Source organism: Cibotium barometz, chromosome 14, assembly GCF_041138505.1.
Source record: "Cibotium barometz isolate CiBa-2024 chromosome 14, ASM4113850v1, whole genome shotgun sequence".
Taxonomy (NCBI): Eukaryota; Viridiplantae; Streptophyta; class Polypodiopsida; order Cyatheales; family Cibotiaceae; genus Cibotium; species Cibotium barometz.
In genome coordinates this window covers 40,018,313-40,037,539 of record NC_141059.1, presented here as the reverse complement: position 1 = coordinate 40,037,539, position 19,227 = coordinate 40,018,313, and the positions used below count along the sequence as shown (strand labels likewise).

The 19,227-nt window shown below is 45.9% G+C and overlaps 1 protein-coding gene across 4 annotated transcripts in view; it reads left to right on the top strand.

Moving 5' to 3' along the window:
- The window catches only part of LOC147632018 (vacuolar protein sorting-associated protein 51 homolog), a 157,257-nt gene extending 138,030 nt beyond the window's left edge, over positions 1–19,227 (top strand). For 2 of the 4 annotated variants that reach the window (XM_086808598.1, XM_086808597.1), the window contains exons 11-20: positions 9,164–9,222; positions 9,333–9,399; positions 9,498–9,631; positions 10,514–10,786; positions 11,262–11,378; positions 17,991–18,062; positions 18,147–18,197; positions 18,277–18,510; positions 18,590–18,766; positions 18,842–19,227. In XM_086808598.1, the coding sequence (XP_086664724.1) occupies positions 9,164–9,222; positions 9,333–9,399; positions 9,498–9,631; positions 10,514–10,786; positions 11,262–11,378; positions 17,991–18,062; positions 18,147–18,197; positions 18,277–18,510; positions 18,590–18,766; positions 18,842–18,958 (1,301 nt within the window). In that variant the 3' untranslated portion in view covers positions 18,959–19,227. Of the gene's footprint in view, positions 1–9,148; positions 9,223–9,332; positions 9,400–9,497; positions 9,632–10,513; positions 10,787–11,261; positions 11,379–17,990; positions 18,063–18,146; positions 18,198–18,276; positions 18,511–18,589; positions 18,767–18,841 lie in introns of all 4 variants that reach the window. The other 2 variants (XM_086808594.1, XM_086808593.1) reach the window with 1 other exon arrangement.

Below are 19,227 nucleotides of genomic sequence, written 5' to 3'. Positions count from 1 at the left end.
CATTTGCATTGAAACCATTCTCTTTCTCTTAAGTGTTTCTAAGTGAAGTGTAGTTAAGCCTAAGGTTGTTTTACTACGATCAATCCCTCGCATGTCACATTCAGAGCCTCAGGTGTGTGAAACAGCTCTTAGACGTGTTAGTGTGTGTGAACAACCTCTTATAGCCGCTTATAGCTAGATATCATTTGTAAATGTAATAAGCAGGGATGTTATAGGCCTTGCCAAGTGTCATTGCCCCTTGTGAGTGTGACTAACAAGGATTTAAGGCTATAAAAGTACTGTACTTGATGAAGCTAAAATATATCAATCAAATCAACCCATCAATATTGAATCGTGCAAACACTATGTTCAGTCTCTACATCTCTCTCTCTCTCCCAGCAACTACAGGACTATCATGATTGGTCACACCTTGGCCAAGATTTATGATTCGATTTTGGAGCATGAGCTTAGTAGATGGTCCGAGGAGCAGAGACTCATAGCACCAAGGCAAGTAGGTCTTCGGACAGGACACTCCACACTAGATCATATCTTTACACTATTGGGGATCATTGAGGAGGGGAGAGCTCATGGGCATTGGATATATTGCTGCTTTGTGGATTTCCGCAAGGCTTTTGATACTGTCCCACTTGCCAGAATTGATGAGAAGATTGCAGGATATGGGAGTACCAGCAAAGATGCTTTGGGGGATCATTACACTCTATGAGTCCGTCACAGGTAGAGTACGGGCTCCAAGAGATGACTCAGAGATCATACATAACGCTATCGGAGTGAAGCAGGGCTGCCCCTTGTCTCCTACTCTATTTGGTCTATACATTGATGAGATCTCGGATTACATAGACAAATAGGGAGAGGACCAGGAGAACGTTTAGCATGAGTCCTGATACTGATCCTCTTGTATGCAGATGATATTGTTCTTATTTTTGATTCACCAGAGGGGCTGCAGAGGCATTTGGATGCTTTTTGCGAGGACCGGGACCTCACTATGAACCTTGGAAAGACCAAGGTCATGATCTTAACACCTCCCCACAGTGGATAAGTAGATCTGCAGCACAGTTTACATATAGTGGAGAGCATGTGGAGTATGTTACCACAAATGTATAGCTTGGGATCACTTTTGTTGGACCTTAGTTCTAGGTGCGGAAGGCAGCCGAAGCTAGATTGATGAAGGGGATATGCAGCCCTTGGCTCGCTAGAGAGGCAATGCTCACAAATACAGTTTCAAGAGCCGAGGACGAAGCTTTGGCTATTTGATACGCTAGTTACACCTGCACTACTGTATGGTGCCCCCATCTAGGGTCCTAGCTTATACCACAGGAGGAGACAGAGGAGAGAGCCGGCCGAGACATATACAGAGGAGGTATAAGGATATTGTCAGACTGGATACTTAGAGGACATGGAGTTCACATAGTCGTCCATTGGGGACGAAGATGGCCTTCTACAGAGATCACCTCGTATGCCTGGTAGAGGATGGCTTCATCATCCACCCACGCTACATGGACACACACCTATCTTTTGGGGTGAGATGTGCAATCGGCCAGATCTGCACCGCGTCCCACCAGCTGAGAGTGGAGACTGCCAGATATGGGCCCATGGCGGCCGCACCAAAGGAGAGGATATGCTAGCTCTGTCACACAGAGCCTGAGACAGAGGATCATTACGTATGCCAATGCCCTGTATACTATGAGATTCGGGGGAGGTTCCACTATCTCTTCTGAGCTGGGTTCCGACCACTTTCCATGATCATGGACTTCTTGGATCAGAGATGCTTGGGAATTTTTCTTCTAGAGCTCCGCAAACATAGGGAGTCCTTAGTGAGATCCAGATGAGCTGTACTTGCTTGAGGACCAACACAGAGAGCTCTCACCGACTCCAGACTAGCGCTCCGAGGGCCGATCCACCCACCATACCGGGACCACAGGCTAGTGCAGGAGCTCTGTGCGAGAGGTGTGACACTCGACAGAGCCATTGAGTTATGCAAAGCTTGACGCCCCGGACGCCATGGCCCTCTCCCATCATCGCAGGACCTTCTCACGCCGGTTAAGTTTTACCACCTTGCGCACCATGTCACAGCGGCCCATGAGGGATGTATTAGGCTGATATGAGAGCTCTCTGCTCATGTACTCAGAACAGATTTTATAGTTCTAGATTTTTGTTATCTTTCTTTATTATTATTTTGTACCCAGGATGATGTACCTCATGGATATGATGTAACCTTTTGGTCTCATAGGTCATTTTGGCCTTTTGAAGACTTTAATACAACTCTCTCTCTCTCTCTCTCTCTCTCTCTCTCTCTCTCTCGTCATCATTATGGAGAGGAGGCCTGCTTGATGGTGCGCGGCCTATGAGACCTTGCCATTCACGGTGTGCAATTGCAACGGAGCCCTTAGAACAGATGTAGGATACTCTAAGGAAACTTTCAGACACAGTGATATTGCTATGTATACGAAGACCCATCAGTGCCCAAAAAAGAGGCTTCCTGGCATACGGGGTTATAGATGGGAATCAATTTTCCACCCTCAGCCACGCACAGCGGGAGGTACCAGAGGATCTGGAGGAGTGGCAGTACTTTACTGGGAGGAGCTTTGTGACAAAATACATGTGGTACATAGAGATGCAGATGCGAGGTACATGTGGCTCCGAATATGCAGAGAGGGGCTCCGCGAGCTATATGTGGCGGTATTCTACTTTCCCCCCAGCCCACTCCAGGTTTGCACCATCAGGAGAGTCGCCCTATATGTGGCGGTATTCTACTTTCCCCCCCAGCCCACTGCAGGTTTGCACCATCAGGAGAGTCGCCCTATATACCACTATATGATGATATCATGAGGTTTGCCAGCATGGGAGACATATTACTATTGGGAGACTTTAATGCACGTACAGGCACAAAGCAGATAGAGCTGTATGATACTCGAGGCTATGTACCGGGAGATCACGACAGAGGATGTAGGGTTGCAGAGATCAGCACAGGATGAGGGGGAGATTATAGATTATGGCAGGCATTTTCTCACACTCGGGAGTGCACGTGGGTTGGTCATATACAATGGCTTATCGATATGGCAAGGATCCGATGCTCTCACACACACTACTTGATGGGATCTCCTTCATTGATACCTGATGTGCAGGGTTTCATGATTTCCAGTAGGCCCATTGGCATAGCAGCCGATCATGCATACCTGAGTTTCACACTAGTAGGTAGATCCCCAAGAGATGGGCCAGCCACTCATCTACCTTGGTACGCGAGATATCAGTTTACATGTGAGACAGTTGGGGTTTACCGAGATGCAGTATCTTAATGGCTTTTTCGCCTTAGACCCGCATAGCCCTCTGGACGAGATCACGAGAGGATTGGCAGGTGTACTACATGCATCCGCCTCATATGCGTTTCCCTGCACTATGATCCCTTCCACCCACCTCCGCATCACTGCCCCACAGAGTGTTAGTTCATGATGTTGAGCTTGACATCTCAACACTCCCCCTCAAGCTCAACTCTAGCTCATGAACTCCAAGCATATCTCAAAATCTGCGGATCTTCTCAGCTCCCAAGGCCTTCGTGAAGATGTTAGCGACTTGATCCTGTGTGCTGACGTAGGCCAAGTCGATGTCGCCTACCAAGACTCTCTCCCTGATAAAGTGGTTTTGTATCTCAATGTGCTTTGTGTGCACATGGAAACTGGGTTCCTAGCCAACTGTATACTGCTAAGATTGTCACAATATATGACAACCTTTCTCTCCACATACAACCCCAAATCAGCAAGTAGCTTGCGTAACCAAGCTACCTCACACGCTACCATTGCAGCTCCTCTGTACTCGACAAGGAAATTGTGGACTGCTTCTTGCTGCTCCTCCATGCCATAGCAACACTCCCCAATGAAAACATAAATCGACTGGTAGATCTCATATCTGAGATGCTACCTTCCCAATCTGCATCTGTGTACCTATACAGCTCCAATGAAACACCTACTGTATAAAACAATGCATAATCAACAGTGGTCCTCAAATACCGAAGTGTGCGTCGCACACTGTCAAGATGTGGTTTGCGCGGAACCTGCATAAACTGGCTCTCTAAGCCAACAATGTAACTCAAATCTGGCCTGTTGATCATGACATAGATCAAACTCCCCATAATCTTCATGTACATAGTGGGATCCTCCAACACATAATCTGCATCCGCACACTAAGCTTGACATTTTGATCTAATGGCACTGATATTGACTTCCAATCAGCCATCCCATACTTGGACAACATGTCCAATACGTACTATCTCTATGACAGCCAAATACCATCAAGTATGCGAATGACCTCAATTCCCAAAAAGTAGCGTAGTTCTCCCAAATCCTTCATCTCAAACTTCCTTTTGAGAAGACTTTTCAATGCTCAATAATCCTTCATCTCAAACTTCCTTTTGAACAGTTGGTATGATGATGAGTGTCGTGAGACATGAGCACAGCTACAGCGTGAGATTGCCATTGGGTCTCACACGCATAGACAGGCCAGGATGATCTTTCGGCGCCTTGTGCGGAGGAAGAAACGAGCCTATCTGGCTAAGCTAGAGGAGGAGATCTACCAACTCTTCTTGGGGACGGACATCAAGAGGGCATGGAAGATGTTTCAGGAGAGACAGCCTGGTACTCCGATTACTGCACCTGAGGCATGGCATACTTATGCTAGAGAGCTATATGATGCACTAGGACAGCCCCCCACCCCCCCTCCACTGGGAGCTAGACCGGCTAGCAGCACTGCGGATGGTGTTAGATGCAATAGACTGGGGTTACAGAATGGAAAGGCACAGGATCATGATGGGCTAGTTGGAGAGCACTTCTCATATGCACGAGACACTTTGACTCCGCCCATCGTACATGTGTTTAATCGTGCCATTTGTGAGGGTTTCCCGACAAGCTGGACAGAGCATATCATTGTACCACTCTTTAAAAGTGGGGACCCCATGGTACCAGGCAACTACAGGACGATCATGATTGGTCGTTACTTGGCCAAACTATATGGCTCTATATTGGAGTCGGAGCTGAGCCGATGGGCAAAGAGGCATGGTTATCGAGCACATGGACAGGCTGGCTTCAGGAGAAGATTTACTACCTTTGATCACATACTGACACTTCGGGCACTTATTGAAGAGGTCAGGGCACAGAAGAGAAGGATATACTGCTGCTTTGTGGACTTTCGCAAAGCCTTCGATACCGTACCACAAGCCAGGCTTATGCACACATTGCATGACATTGAGGTACCCGAGGATATGTAGTGGGGGATATATGCTTTGTGTGAGTCTGTGTGAGACAGGCAGAGTCAGAGCTCCAGGCGGACTATCTGATAGGGTGACCTTCACGATAGGGGTGAAGCAGGGATGCCCGCTATCGCCCACCCTCTTTGGACTGTACATTGATGCGGTCTCTGATTATGTAGACAGATTGGGAGGCCCAGGGGCATGCTTGGCAGGGGTGTTGATACCCATCTTGTTATATGCTGATGATATTGTTCTAATCTCAGACTCTCCGGAGGGATTACAGAGACACCTGGATGCATTACAGGCTTTCTGTGCGGATAGAGATTTGACAGTGAACCTTGGGAAAACCAAGGTTATGGTGTTTAACACCACACAGGCATGGGTGACGAGATCAGAGCCTCAATTCACTTTCTGAGGGGAGCCGGTAGAGTACGTCAGGTCATATGTCTACTTGGGAGTTACTTTCACAGGACCGCGTTTCTCCCTGAAGGAGGCAACAATAGCAGCTAGATTAGCTCGAGGGCATGCAGCCTTGGGGGCACTTGAGAGGCAGTGTGCACACATACAGTTTCAGGAGCCACGTACAAACTGTGATACACTTGTCACATCGACCCTCCTGTACGGAGCTCCAATTTGGGGGCCCAATATACATCACAGATCTTAGCGAGGGACAGATGAGGGATGGAGGCAAATGGAGAGACAAATGATTATGATGATTGCCCGCATGATTCGGGGCAAATCATCAGTACCACATGAGATTGTTCGGGCTGAGCTGGGTGCCCCACCAGTAGTAACCGAGGCCCTATTCCAGGCAGTTACCTTTTTATAGCGGCTATGGGAGCTCCCTCAGCAGAGGTACTCCCGATTGGCATTGACCTCATCCATACAATTGGCAGAGGATGGAGGTACTCATTGCTCGTACGCTCAGATGAGATCATGGTTTGACCTACATGGTTTGCGGATAGAGGCACTACCACCCTTTCAATACAGTCTGGATTGTCCATTTTTGGATCTCACCCGCTCAGAGCAAAACCGCGTGATCAGGATGGATATCATCAGAGTGGATACAGAGAGGACATGGACTAGCCCTAGGCACGAAAATGGCTCATTACAACAGCCATTTTCTACACCTCTCACCAGATGATTTTATCACCCGCCCGGCGTACATGGATGTACACCTACACATTTGATACGTTGTGCCATTGGACAGATCCGGACCTCATCACACCAGCTGCGGATTGAGACAAGGCGATATGTGCATCAGATCTTGGATGACCGCATTTGTCAGCTATGCTACCAGGAGGTAGAGACAGAGGAATACTACATTTGCCGATGTACAGTCTAGTATGAGATCCGAGGGAGATATCAGTGCCTCTTCCAAGAGGGTTTTGGGCCGTTACGCAGGTCATGGAGTTTGAGGATCAGAGATGCCTGGGATTGTTTCTACTAGAGCTCAGGAGACATAGAGAGACCCTCTTGGCAGATAGGAGGCCGAGCCATGATGTACCTAGACAGAGGACCCTGACAGATTTCTTCGGCACCGGCACCGGCACCGGCAACCCAGCCCACACACCTCTTGATACCTGGCCATCAGGTCACCGACCATGCTCCTAGGGAGTCACCACTGATAGAGCAATTATCTTACGTCGTGCTCGTCGGCCACGCTCACCAGGAGCCCGACCACGGCATCCTCACCATCACCAGATCAGAGCCATTATTGCTCAGCATCGGAGGCGCCTACCTCACTTCTACGACCTCTCCATTCTAGACAGCCCCATGGCGGGGATACTTGATCTAAGGAGAGGGCAACACTTCAACCGATCAGCATACATGGATCTACCTTATATACATTTTTTAGTATTTTCCAGTATTTTCTACTCAGTATCATCTCGGAGTCTTACAGTTCTGTTCTTATAACTGTAGGACAATCAGTTTATTGTACTTTTTAGTCTCATTTAGTTGTTCTCTTTGATGAGACACCAACTTCAGATGTACTCTCAGTGTTGGTCTCATAGGCCATTATGGCCTCTTATAGACGTTAATATATCATTTCATTTCATTTCATCTCTCTCTCTCTCTCTCTCTCTCTCTCTCTCTCTCTCTCTCAGTGATGGCTATCTATCACCCGTGATAGCTCCTGTGTGCTAGCTTAAATAACCAACAATCAAGGCCATCAAGTTCATAGATTGCTGGGCAGTCTCAGTCATTTACGAACAACCATTTTGTTACAACCCCACGGATCTCCTAAATGGAAAACACGAGTGATTAGTAAAAAACCCCCTAAGAGGGGTGTAGGCTAGCTGACCACCCAACCGTAGGTTCATGTCCGCAAACCTCCCCCGAGCTAAAGGCTAAGGCTTCAATCCCACGAACTATGCCGGTCGCATTGGTATACCGCCAACGCTTGCCTGCTGAAGCCTTCATCGTGACCGTCCATGATCCGTTGAATCCAATCATGTTCCCGACAGTGATCCTGGGCCATGGCAGACCACAAAGTGAGTAACTCTGTGAACAATAATAACCCAAGTGCCACTTATATAGTGGCTATTGTTGCTGCTATAAATAATGCACTCGGGCACTCGGGTCTGACCATAATGTGCCTATAGCAGGCAGGGAGCATATACACCTCTTTTTGTCAACACATTGAATAGGGCACGGCCACCCGTAAAAGACTCTGTTTTACCAGCTTTTGGCCTCATCTTTCACCAAACTACCGGATTGCATGTTGATGTTCATTCGTTTGAGATGTTTTGCCCTCAGGTTAGCCCTGTAGATCACGCATGCAATTGCCCTCAGAAAATTCCGTATTGCAGGACTTGTGCTGTTTACTTTTTAAGAAACAAAATCAGGTCTTTTAAAATTAAGTTTGCTTAACCTCTTTGAATTTGAAGTTTCCATTCTACTAGACCTTGTACTTTGTATGCCTACTACGGATTTTTGCAGTATCCAAAAAAACCTGTGTTTCATGTGGAGGACTAGGTGGTTCAATCAAGATATATTGCATTTTAAAGACCCGTGATTTTGGCATTGGACCAGACTACCTAGGGTGTATAGCTTTAGCAGATTCACTTGTCTCTACTGTCGTAGAAGAATTGACAACTTTCATTTATTTTATTTTTTTGTGTAGTAAACTCTGGCATTCTTCGATGTAAGTTTGCATAGTTCTTACTATGGGATCCTTGCTGTCCATGGTGCCACTCTTCCTTGAATGCAATTCAACCTTGAATGTCTGCAAACAATCATGATAAGATTTTTGTCCTCAAAATTTCATTGTTTAACGCCAGCTTCGATTCCAATGCCAGAGTCTCTAGCAGAAGGGTTTACCGAATCAAGATCGTATAAACAATTGAAGATAGAGAGAGACAGTCATGCACATAGACATTGTGCTGCTCCCACTCCCCCCCCCCCCCCCTTTCCTCCTACCTCTCCCCTCTCGTCTGTGGAGGATTTTCTTTACATTAGAATGAAGTTACAATGGCCAAATCTCACTCTACCTCACCATGCTCTTGTGTATTTCACAAAACAGGAATCACTGCAGATTTTTGTCACCTCTGTTTGACACTTCTATCTGGTCCGTTAGCTGTGAAGGACAGATGATTTTTAACGGCAAGGCTACTCACAGGTCACTTATGGGTTGCGTTTTGCTTAAGAGAGGGTTGAGGGATACTGATGAAGAAATGCGGATTTGTGGTGGAAGAATGGGTTGACATCTTTTTGTTGGCTATAGTTAGCTTGTGGTGCTTAATCTTTTAAAAGTAATATAATCTTACAATTGATTTCTTATGGTTCAAAAGCACGCGGTTTGGATTCAATTTCCTAAGGAAATTCATATTGCTGAATGCTTAATAACCAAGTAGTTTTTGGTTTCTGTTATGGTTGTATTGCATTTACATTTTATCTTTCTTATTGCAGAGATTTTTTCTACAGACATGGCTCAAATTGATGAAGTTTTACCTGATGCAGGTCTTCCTATGCTTGCTTTGCAGGTGTTTATATGTTAGGATTCAACTCTTATTGCTGTTTTCTGTTCAGTCAACATGCCATTAGCTCAGGTGCTAAAATATCTACTCTTTTGGATACTGGAAAAAATTAACAGGCAGCGGAGGGTGCTGTAAGGCAACATGTGACCAGGCGATTTAAAGGATTGCTTGATCGATTGACTAGTAAGGATATCAAGGGCAGAAGTGAAATAAATGCTAAGACATGGGTTTGTGAATGCCATCTCATGGATCGTTGTGTATTGTTATATGGGGATACACAGGTGCTCTTGTGGTGACTAATTCGCTGCAAGCAGTGACTACTGAAGAAGGAACTGCTGATGGAAGGAAACCATTGGAGGGAGTGCTGATGAATGCCCAAGACATTATTTTACAGGGCAGTCTTGATGTGCTTTGGGTAGGAATCTGCTTTGTACTGTGATAAGTAGTTTTTTTCTCTGAACATTATGCAGTCCTAGAATGCATCTGGTGGGTGCAGTTTGGTGTAAGTATGGTACTGGAGATGCTTGCTTATAAATGGACTCTTAATAGAATGCCATCTTTAGTGTCCAGCTAGATATGAAGACTGCCGTGCATGTGGCTATGTGAATGTGCACGTGGATGGCATGGAGGCCTGCACACGGCACCACATGCCAATGTCATCAGTTCACAGCAGGGCCAGAAGTCATGGCTGGGTGCATTACCCTGGCGATCAAGTCTAAACAGAGAGTTTTTTTTTTTGGGGGGGGGGGGGGGGGGGGGGGGGGGGCAGGTGTCTGATTTCCGGTTCTTGATTGCCTAATTTCCATGCCTGACCACCCGAAACTGTATCTAGTGCCCAAAAAAAAAAAAAACATGCAGTTTGCTTGGTGCTTGGGCATCCCGCTCTCCCCCAGACCGCCTTACCATGAGAACTTGAGTACTGTTAATGATGTGTCACACAAGGTCCTTGAAGCTTAGAAATATGCTCATCACATTTAACCCCATCCTTGGGAGCCAAATGCAGAATTCTTCTATATTTTGTTTTAAAATGAATGTGCATATGCGAATATGATGCCATCTGAAGTGATGTTTGCAACACAATGGTAATCTTGCAACACACCACTTTGTAGATTTATGGCTAGTGTTTCCAATAGTAGAACCGAATGCATTCTTTTGAAATTGGTAATGGAACCCAAGCATGTAACTTATAAGTAGAGTTTGGTGGTATAGTTTGGGTGTTGCTTTAATTTTACGATGTGCTCTTTTAAGAATATTGTATGGTCTGTCCTGAGCGATTATATGTCCTTGTCTTTTGCAGGATCTTAGAGAGCTTCTTGATGATAGAGTGAAGCTGATGGTTAGTTGGCGATCACTTTATATTGACCTGGTCCAAGGTGGCATCCAAGATCTTTTTGTGATGCTAAATGATCATTTTTCAAATATGTGCACATCAATAAGACATGACAACTCTAAGCAGGAGAACATGCCAGAAGAGAATGGGAGAAAGATGCCTGTGCCAAGTGGGCTTGTCCTGCTTCTTGCACGCTTCTCAGTCTATATAGAACAAATGGCAGTTCCAAAGATAACAGAGGTATGAGTCTACAGTACAAACAGCAAGATTCTAATGACGAATTTCATATAAGAATGAGGTAACAATGGTGAGGAGTACAATGCCTTGTGTAATGCAATCTTATTATCTTGGAGCCTTAGCTGCACAAGATCCAGAGCAGAAAAAATCAGCTAACAGTAGTGCTATAATGAGCCCTGATATGTATTAGTCATGACCACAGGGGCCTATTTGGGAACACAGGTGGGAGTTTGTTTTATCATTACTCTAGCCCGTGGGTCCACCATAGCCCATGGGTAGGCATGGGAGGCCTAGTTTATTTACACAAATCAATACATTAAACGCTTTCCACATTAGTGTGATACATGAAATTGGTAAACAAGCAAATTCTTGCATTTCAAATTATGACAGGAAGAGGGGGAGGGATACTTAGTTTGAAAATTGTGGTGTTGTGAAACTGACTTGTTTGATTTTGTGGTCATTCTTATGATTGATGCAGGAGATAGCTTTATCATTCACTGGAGGTGGAGCAAGAGGCTCAGAGGATAGGCCTCCATTTGTACCGACAGAAGTCTGCAGGCTTTTCAGAGCAACAGGAAAACAACTTCTTCAACATGTGAGTGGGCTCTAAAGAGTTTTTTCCCCCTAAAGAAACTAAAGTGTATTTTTTAATAATTCTTAGTTGGGATTCTGAACATGACTGCCCTCCATGGTCGCATGGAATGGGGAACTGGAACGTGAGTAGCACGGGACGGGGATGGGGACGGGAACGAGCAGGGTATGGAACGGCATGATGTCCAAGTACATGCACAATCAAGAATGGGAACGGCACAGAATGGGAAACGGCTTTTCCACATTCCATAGGGCCATTAGTTAAAAATCAACTGTCTAGCCAAGGGTGACTACAACCCTCGGTAGAGGTACACATTACAACCCGCTGGAGAGGTAAAGTGTCAAAGAAAGGAAGGGGGTGCTCCCTCTATGGCTGGCTGCTCTCGGAGGGAGACATCATCTTGGAGGGAGGGGGGAGAAACCACACGGGGGGCCTAGAGTGCCAAGTGATGTCACCATCCGTGCTAGTGAGGAAAGGGCCAGTACTCCAAGTACGCAGGAAGGCCGAGCAGCATTGCTGCATGTGGTTGGAGTCACTTGCCAATCGATCCCAATGTCTTTGTAGGGTGTGGATAATGTCCGTCAAAATGCAGCTAATGGACTCTGCTGGAGGAGTGAGAGTACCCTTGATGGACTCGCTGCAGCGAGCACACCAAATGTGCCAGGCCAAGATGTTGCTAATGATCTCCCACCTTTGGTTAGTGTAGGAATGAGGTGTTTGGCAAGGGGACACCGGGGCATTGATGCTGTGATGGCAGTGATCCTGAAGTGTGTAAGATAAACTGGTATGCCATCACCATTATAGAGGAGGGGCTGGGCTTGCCTCTGTGGCTTATGCAATGTCCCAAAGTAATTGCCTGGGCACTCTGCTGTAAAGAGTTGGAGGATCCACCACCAAACCAACTGTGCCTTTGGGCAATCTCGAAGGGACTGATGCTCCTGGTGAATTCTGCACTTGGAGCAAGAGATCGGGTCCACTGATTGCTAGCCAAGCGCCGGTGGTCGGGAGGCCTTTGTGACCAAGGTGACAAAGATAAAGAGGGACCTTTGTAGGTTGAAAACTGTCCCATAGCCACTTGTAGAAGAGAAATGAAATGAAATGTTATATTAACGTCTTCAAAAGGCCGTAATGACCTATGAGACCAAAAAGTTACATCATGGTGGATCTGATACAATAGAGAGAGAGAGAGAGAGAGAGAGAGAGAGTTGTATTAACCTCTTCAAAAGGCTAAAATGACCTATGAGACCAAAAGATTACATTATATCCATGAGGTACATCCTGGATACAAAATAGTAATAAAGAAAGATAACAAAAATCTTTAACTATAAAATCTGATCTAGGTACATGAGGAGAGAGCTCTCATATCACCCTAATACATCCCTCATGGGCCGCTGTGACATGGTGCTCAAGGTGGTAAAACTGAGTTTGCGCGAGAAGGTCCTGCGGTGATGGGAGAGAACTCCAATGCCGTGCCGTGGGTGGTGTGCCCTTAATCCTAACCATATGGGTCTGCGTACTCAGCTTGGTTAAGTACTTTAAAAAAGGAAAACCTGGGTGCTTGGGCAGAAGAGAGGGGTCCTGCCAGAATCAGTTGCCCCGGTCCCACTGAAGATAGGACAAAGGCCGGTTCTCCGAAAGCGGCAGATGCCAAGAGGTGTCATCTGCAACTTTGACTGGAGAAGGGTTGATGTGTGAGTTGTGGTTGTGGAAGTGATAACCCGGACCTACAGCTTCATATCATTGCAATCCTCCTCCGAAGAGGAGGCCTTATGGCGGAGGTGGCTGTGTCTGCTGGCAAGGTACCCTCCCAGATGGCGAAGACCATGAGAGGAATGTCATGTCGGGAGAATATCGCCACCCACCGAGAGGCCCATGGCAGATTGCATAGAAATGCGTTTCTTACCTTATGAAACCGTACGAGACGTTTTTGTTGAGCTGTTTGATCTTCCACATTAAGAGTAGAGTTACCAAGGAATGGGAACAGGGAATGCCACGTCATATATTCATTTTTTATTAAAAAAAGAAAAACCAAAATACATTGAAATTATAGATGTACAAAACATAATATACTGAGAGAACTCCAAAATGGACAGGTGAATCAATAATACATGATAAATCAAAACTACATAGTAGAATGATCAATCATGGGAATGACAGGTTTGCATATGCGGCATCGGCAGAATCCGCATCAACTGCATCTCCCTCTGCTCTGGGACTACCAACTGAGTCATCATTGCTATGATACCCGAAGCCAATGAAGTGCTCCTCCATGAACTCCCCAACAACCTTGTTAAGCAAATGCAAGTTTGTGTTAATAAACACTAGATCATTCGCCTTTGCTATGCCAAGGCGATTTCTCTTCTCTGATGCTATGTGACCAAATGAGCTCCACAAGCGCTCACAAGGAGAGGAATTAGTTCCCTGGCTAAGAATTCGAATGACCAACTGTTGCAACGCTGGGGTGTCAGCTCCATAATACTCCCACCATAAAGCTTATCCAACTACAAACCTATCTATCAAGGCATCTGCATATGAAAATAGGCCCATTTTGTTCCTGTAGAAGCCCAAGTGAGTTTTGATGGTTCTCCTCTGAGTCTGATCTGGCACCCATCTCTGTAGAGTCTTCTCCCACCCTCTGGCCACCTCTCCATGAGTCTCTTGTCCCTTATCCAATACAAATGCTATTGCCCGCAAATGTGAGTGGTAACTATCTCACCGTGACTGGCATAGCTCCCCCAAGTCCTCAAACTTGCCAGCATCTGGCTCAATCTCCCTAATGTGCTCCACCATCTTATCCAGACCCTCATATACCTTGCCAATACAAGGGTCATCACCAACCACAAGTCTCATCATGCAAATGATAGGTGAGACAATAGCAAGCACATGATGAACCTGTTCCCAAAAGCTCTCATCGAGTATAGTCGGACAACAACCTGTACCTGCACTAGAGTGGGACTTTGGCCAATGTACCCACTCTATCACTCACCACAAGCTGCCTCAATGCATTCTTGCACTCATCCAACCGCTCCAACATCATCAAGAAGTTTTAGGCAAAGTGTGTGTCGGAGTACTTCAATAGATCCTTGGAGCCACTCTTGCGATAGATTGCAAGAATATAATGATGGTGCGTGATGAAGGTCACCACACTTTCCCAATCCAATGACAAGCAAGTAGTAAGGCAATTTCCCAATGTCCTTCAAGAGAGTGTCAAGACAATGGGCAATGCATGGACTAAAACATATGTGGGGATAGCGTGCCTCAATGATTGCTCCTACTGCCCTGTTGGCATTTTTCCCATCTCCAATAAACTGCAAGACATTTGAGGCCCCAACATACTCAATGGCCTCACTCCAAATATCGGCAAGTCTCTTTGCAGTCTTCCCTCCCTCAAAGTTGTCAATGGAACTCACAAAGTATGACTTACCCCGTGAGTATGCAATGATGCCTTGAATGGAGCGAGACCTTGTGTCCCTCCAACCATCTCCAATGAGAGTGACCCCATACTTTTGCCACCCCTGCTGGATAGTCTCCAATGGTAGCTCGATGGATGCCTTCTCATCGTGTAAAAGCTTGGTCCTCAAAGCCTCAAAGCATGGTGGCTCATAAGCGGGACCAAACCTTGCAATCTCCTAAACCATCTCCTTGTAATAAGGAGATCTTGCGGCATTGAAAGGTATGCCACAACTATAAAAGAAACGAGCGATAGTTGCATCTACCTTTGCCTTCCTACCTGGATGCCATATAGCTGCAAGGCTTGCCTGCTTGCCTGCCTGCCTGTGGAACAGGAACACGAGAAGGAACTACAGAGGGCCCCACATGAGAAGCCCAGGAAGGAGTGGAAGAGAGGGGGCTCCACCTCGTCCTGAGCCTGATGATGAAGAAACGACTTATGCCATAGGTGCTAGTGGCCTCCCCGGTTTGGGTGCTTCCAATGAAGCTGCGTATGTAGTAAGAGCAGCCTTCTTTGCATTTGGAATGAGAGGGCAAGAGTTGATGCCATGGTCTTTCTCTCCAATGAGATGGGCACAGACTCTATCGGTTCCTCCATTCTTCTTGCTGCCACAATAGCGGCACCTCCACTTCCTTGCTCCTCCCTTGCTCGAATATTTGCTGCTGCTATCAACCTCGTCCCACCACTTCAGAGCCATGCTGCTTGGGGAGTCGAGATGGATAGTGACAAGGCTGGGGGGCGATGAAAATGGGCTCTGCTGGCACTGTGCAGGGCTTAAGATGCAGGCTTCTGTCTGTGTGTTGGCACTGTGCAGGCTGCTGTGCACATTGCAGGCTGCCCACTGCACTGTGCAGGCGATGAGACAAGAGCAGCACTGTGCACACTGCAGGCTGCTCAGCTGCTGTCCGCTATGGAAACGTGGCGTTGAGACAAGAGGAGGGGAGAGGTGTAGAGCAAGTGACTTAGCAATGAGACATCGTTACAGCAGGCGAAGAGCCGTTGCAAGAAGCGGGCAACCGTCGCATGCACAAAAAAAAGACAGGCAAGTGGCAGGCGCATGTTCGCGTGCTCAACCCTCTCTTCGTTTGCAATGTTCCAGGCCACACCTTCCAGAACGGCCCATAAGTGGGTGAGGGAACATTCCCACTGGCTGTTCCAAATCCTGGAACGTTCCATGGCGTTCCGGAGCGTTCCAAGATCCTTGGATACCCGGGACGGCGTTCCGTGGTAACTATGGTTAAGAAACTAGATTTCTAATTATTATATTTCTGATGTGTTATTCTTTATTATGCAGCATGCAACATACCTTGGCATTAGCCATAGATCTTGCCTCATGCACTTGTATGGTGTTTTACATTAATTTGAGTGTTTTGGCGGCACTCGTAAACCTTGTATTGAATGATGGCTGGTGGACTACATTTCATGTTTCATGCACTTGTATGGTGTTTTACCTTAATTTCAGTGTTTTTTGCAGCACTTTTAAACCTTTTTACATGTTGGTATGCACAAAAGTTGCATATTTTTGTATATACCACGCTAAAATGGTTTTTTTTTTTTAAAAACCCTCCTTTGTATGAATGTTTCTTTTTTTTGGGAGGGGGAGAGAGGAGTGGCCAAGTTGATATCAAGGATGAGCTGCTGCTCTCCCCAATGCCGAGATTGGGGCTCGGATTGGATGGTGGAATTTGTCTAAAGGTCCAATAGCCAAGGACTGGGCTGGGCGGCTCGCACAAATCTGGCTCTGCAGAATGTGAGTGCGAGCCCCAAGTTGGTAACCACTCAGTAATTGAAAAAAGTGTTTCCGGCTGTTGAGAATGCTCCTCATCGACAAATTGGCGTCGGGCGTCCATTTATCTCCCCCAAGAGACCGCAAGTTGTCTGTGCTCTTGCCTTATGCCAACCTTGGGTGCAAAGTGATCACGATTGTGTGTAAATAGTATGGCATCCTCCTAAGGCAAAATTTGAAAGTGCTTGAAAGTTGAGGTAAAGACTAAGAATCAACACAACAATGATCAATCTTAAGGGCAAAAGAGATTACATGGTTAGTTCCTCTGTCGTAAAAGACCCTATCCAAGTAGGAAGTTGAGCTAGAGACCAACTTACGATTGTTCGAATGGCTTCGACCCTATACAAAGGCTGAAGCATGTACGAGGCTATATGGATTGGTCTATGAAACCAATTCCATCTCTCATTCCAAATGCATGAGAGATTGGCAATCATGCAAGTTACAAACCACAATCTATGATAATATAAGTTGTGAGTTATGGAATATGGAGTGTGTAAGACTATTAAGAGTCCTAACGATCCATGAGTCACCAATGGCATAGTATATACCTGTCCCTTGATAAAACTTTGCAAATGGTCATACCTGTCCCCTGACAAAACTCTGCAGGTGGTCATGGATTCCTTAAGCTGCTCAACGTATTGATACACTAAGCGGATGGTGCATCCCTCATGATCAAAGAGTCGTAATATAAAGTAGAGAGGTGCAACAGCTTTCTTGATGCCCTTGGCCTCATCCCAAAAGTCATTACTCAAGATGCAATGAGTAATGACTTGAGCATTGGGCTTTCGGCTCCCGCTCCACATCTCACTCGCTGCAAATAAGCCGGTGAAGGGAGTATTTGGTCTGAAATATATTGTGACTCATACGCATACCACTTATTAGCGTCAAGATTACACAATGCACCTATTCATACTACATAGTAAATAGTACGTAGTGTACAGGCCTCCAAAGCACGAGAAAGAGATAGCCGAAGTGAGTCTTTTCCGGCTTTACAAGATCATAGCGGCAAATGCCTCTTAAAAGAGTGACTTGTAACTGATAAACCTTATTATTCACAAGGCTTTCTCCAAAACTGGCTTCACATAAGGGAGTGCTTTGCCACATTCTCCATCATCAAGTCAAGGGAGTGGGAAGCACAAGGAGTCCAGACAATGGTTTTGTAATCTCTCTCAAAGTCTCCCATCTTGGCACAGTTTGCTTCATTGTCTATGATGATTTGGAGCACATGTTGTGCCACTTTCTCAGATGTACACAAGATGCAGAGGTGGACATTCATTTCAATAGTAGGCTGTGTCTAGGCGTATGGTTGTTTTAGATGTTGGAGCACTTCCTGTTTTGATATCAAGCTCACTATGATTTTTCACCTTTTGCTTTGCAGTACATATCTATGCGGTCCAAGAAGCTTTCTATGTTGATCAAGAAAAGTTTAACAACCCCCAATTGGGTCAAGGTGAGGTAACAATTCTTGAATCTTTTGGTTTCTGCCTCTCTGGTATGGAGAATTTTACTTGAGCTGGATGCTTTCTTCTTGCAGTACAAGGAGCCACGGGAGGTACGCATGTTTGTAGATTTGCTTCTACAGGAGGTAAGTTTTATTTACAACTTTGCCTTCTTTGGAGTTTCGAACTGAGTTGGGTTTTGAGTTCCAAGTAATGTGTATTCAGGTTGAAGCCATGCGCACAGAGGTGAAGCAGGTGCTTGAACCTGGGATTGTACGGACACATCGGCGATCCGATAGCACAGGAAGTGGGGGCTCTTCAAGAAGCAATCAATTACGAGAAGACAGGAACAACCATACAAGCATCTCTCAAAGAGCCAGAAGTCGTTTGCTGGAAAGAGATGTTGCCAAGCTTTTCAAGCAGAAAGTGGAGATTTTCACGAAGTTGGAGTATACACAGGTTTGATGTCTCTGTTGAGCAACTCCCTCGGTGGATAAGGAAAAGAGGGGATTTCTGAAAGCTTTTGATGACTGTGCAGGCGTCTGTCATATCTGCTGTGATCAAGATGTGCCTCAAGAGCTTCCAAGAGTATGTGCGGCTTGAGACTTTTAGCAGAAGTGGATTCCAGCAAATACAGGTGGATACTCAATATTTGCGGGATCCTTTGCGTGAGGAGGTTGATGATGAAGCCATTGTCCACTTCCTGTTGGATGAGGTGCGAAGACAGTAAACAGTTGCTCTGCATCATAGTCTGGAAACTTGTGTGCTGAAGCTTCCTTTTGTTTTGCAGGTTTGTTCTGCTGCTGCAGAGCGCTGCCTTGATGTTGTCCCTCTTGAACCGGCCATATTAGATAAGCTTATACAAGCAAAGAGGGCCAAAAGAGCAGAGAGTATGGGGAATACCTAGTTTTGGTTCTATCCTCTTTTCAGAGCTCTGGTACTTAGAAGATCCTCCTTTTATTACACTGTGTAGCATCCTACTGCTGCTAGATTGTTGTGGAAGCTCCGATTTTATTCCATGATATTTTCCATGTTCACCTATTATTTGTTTACCTTCCTTGGTCTTATAGAGATGTAATGTAATGATATTTACCTAGTGTTTTTTTGGATAAAAGATCATCATGTTTGTGACACTACAAAGTTTCACAAATCTATTGTTTGTTGATAGTTACAGAA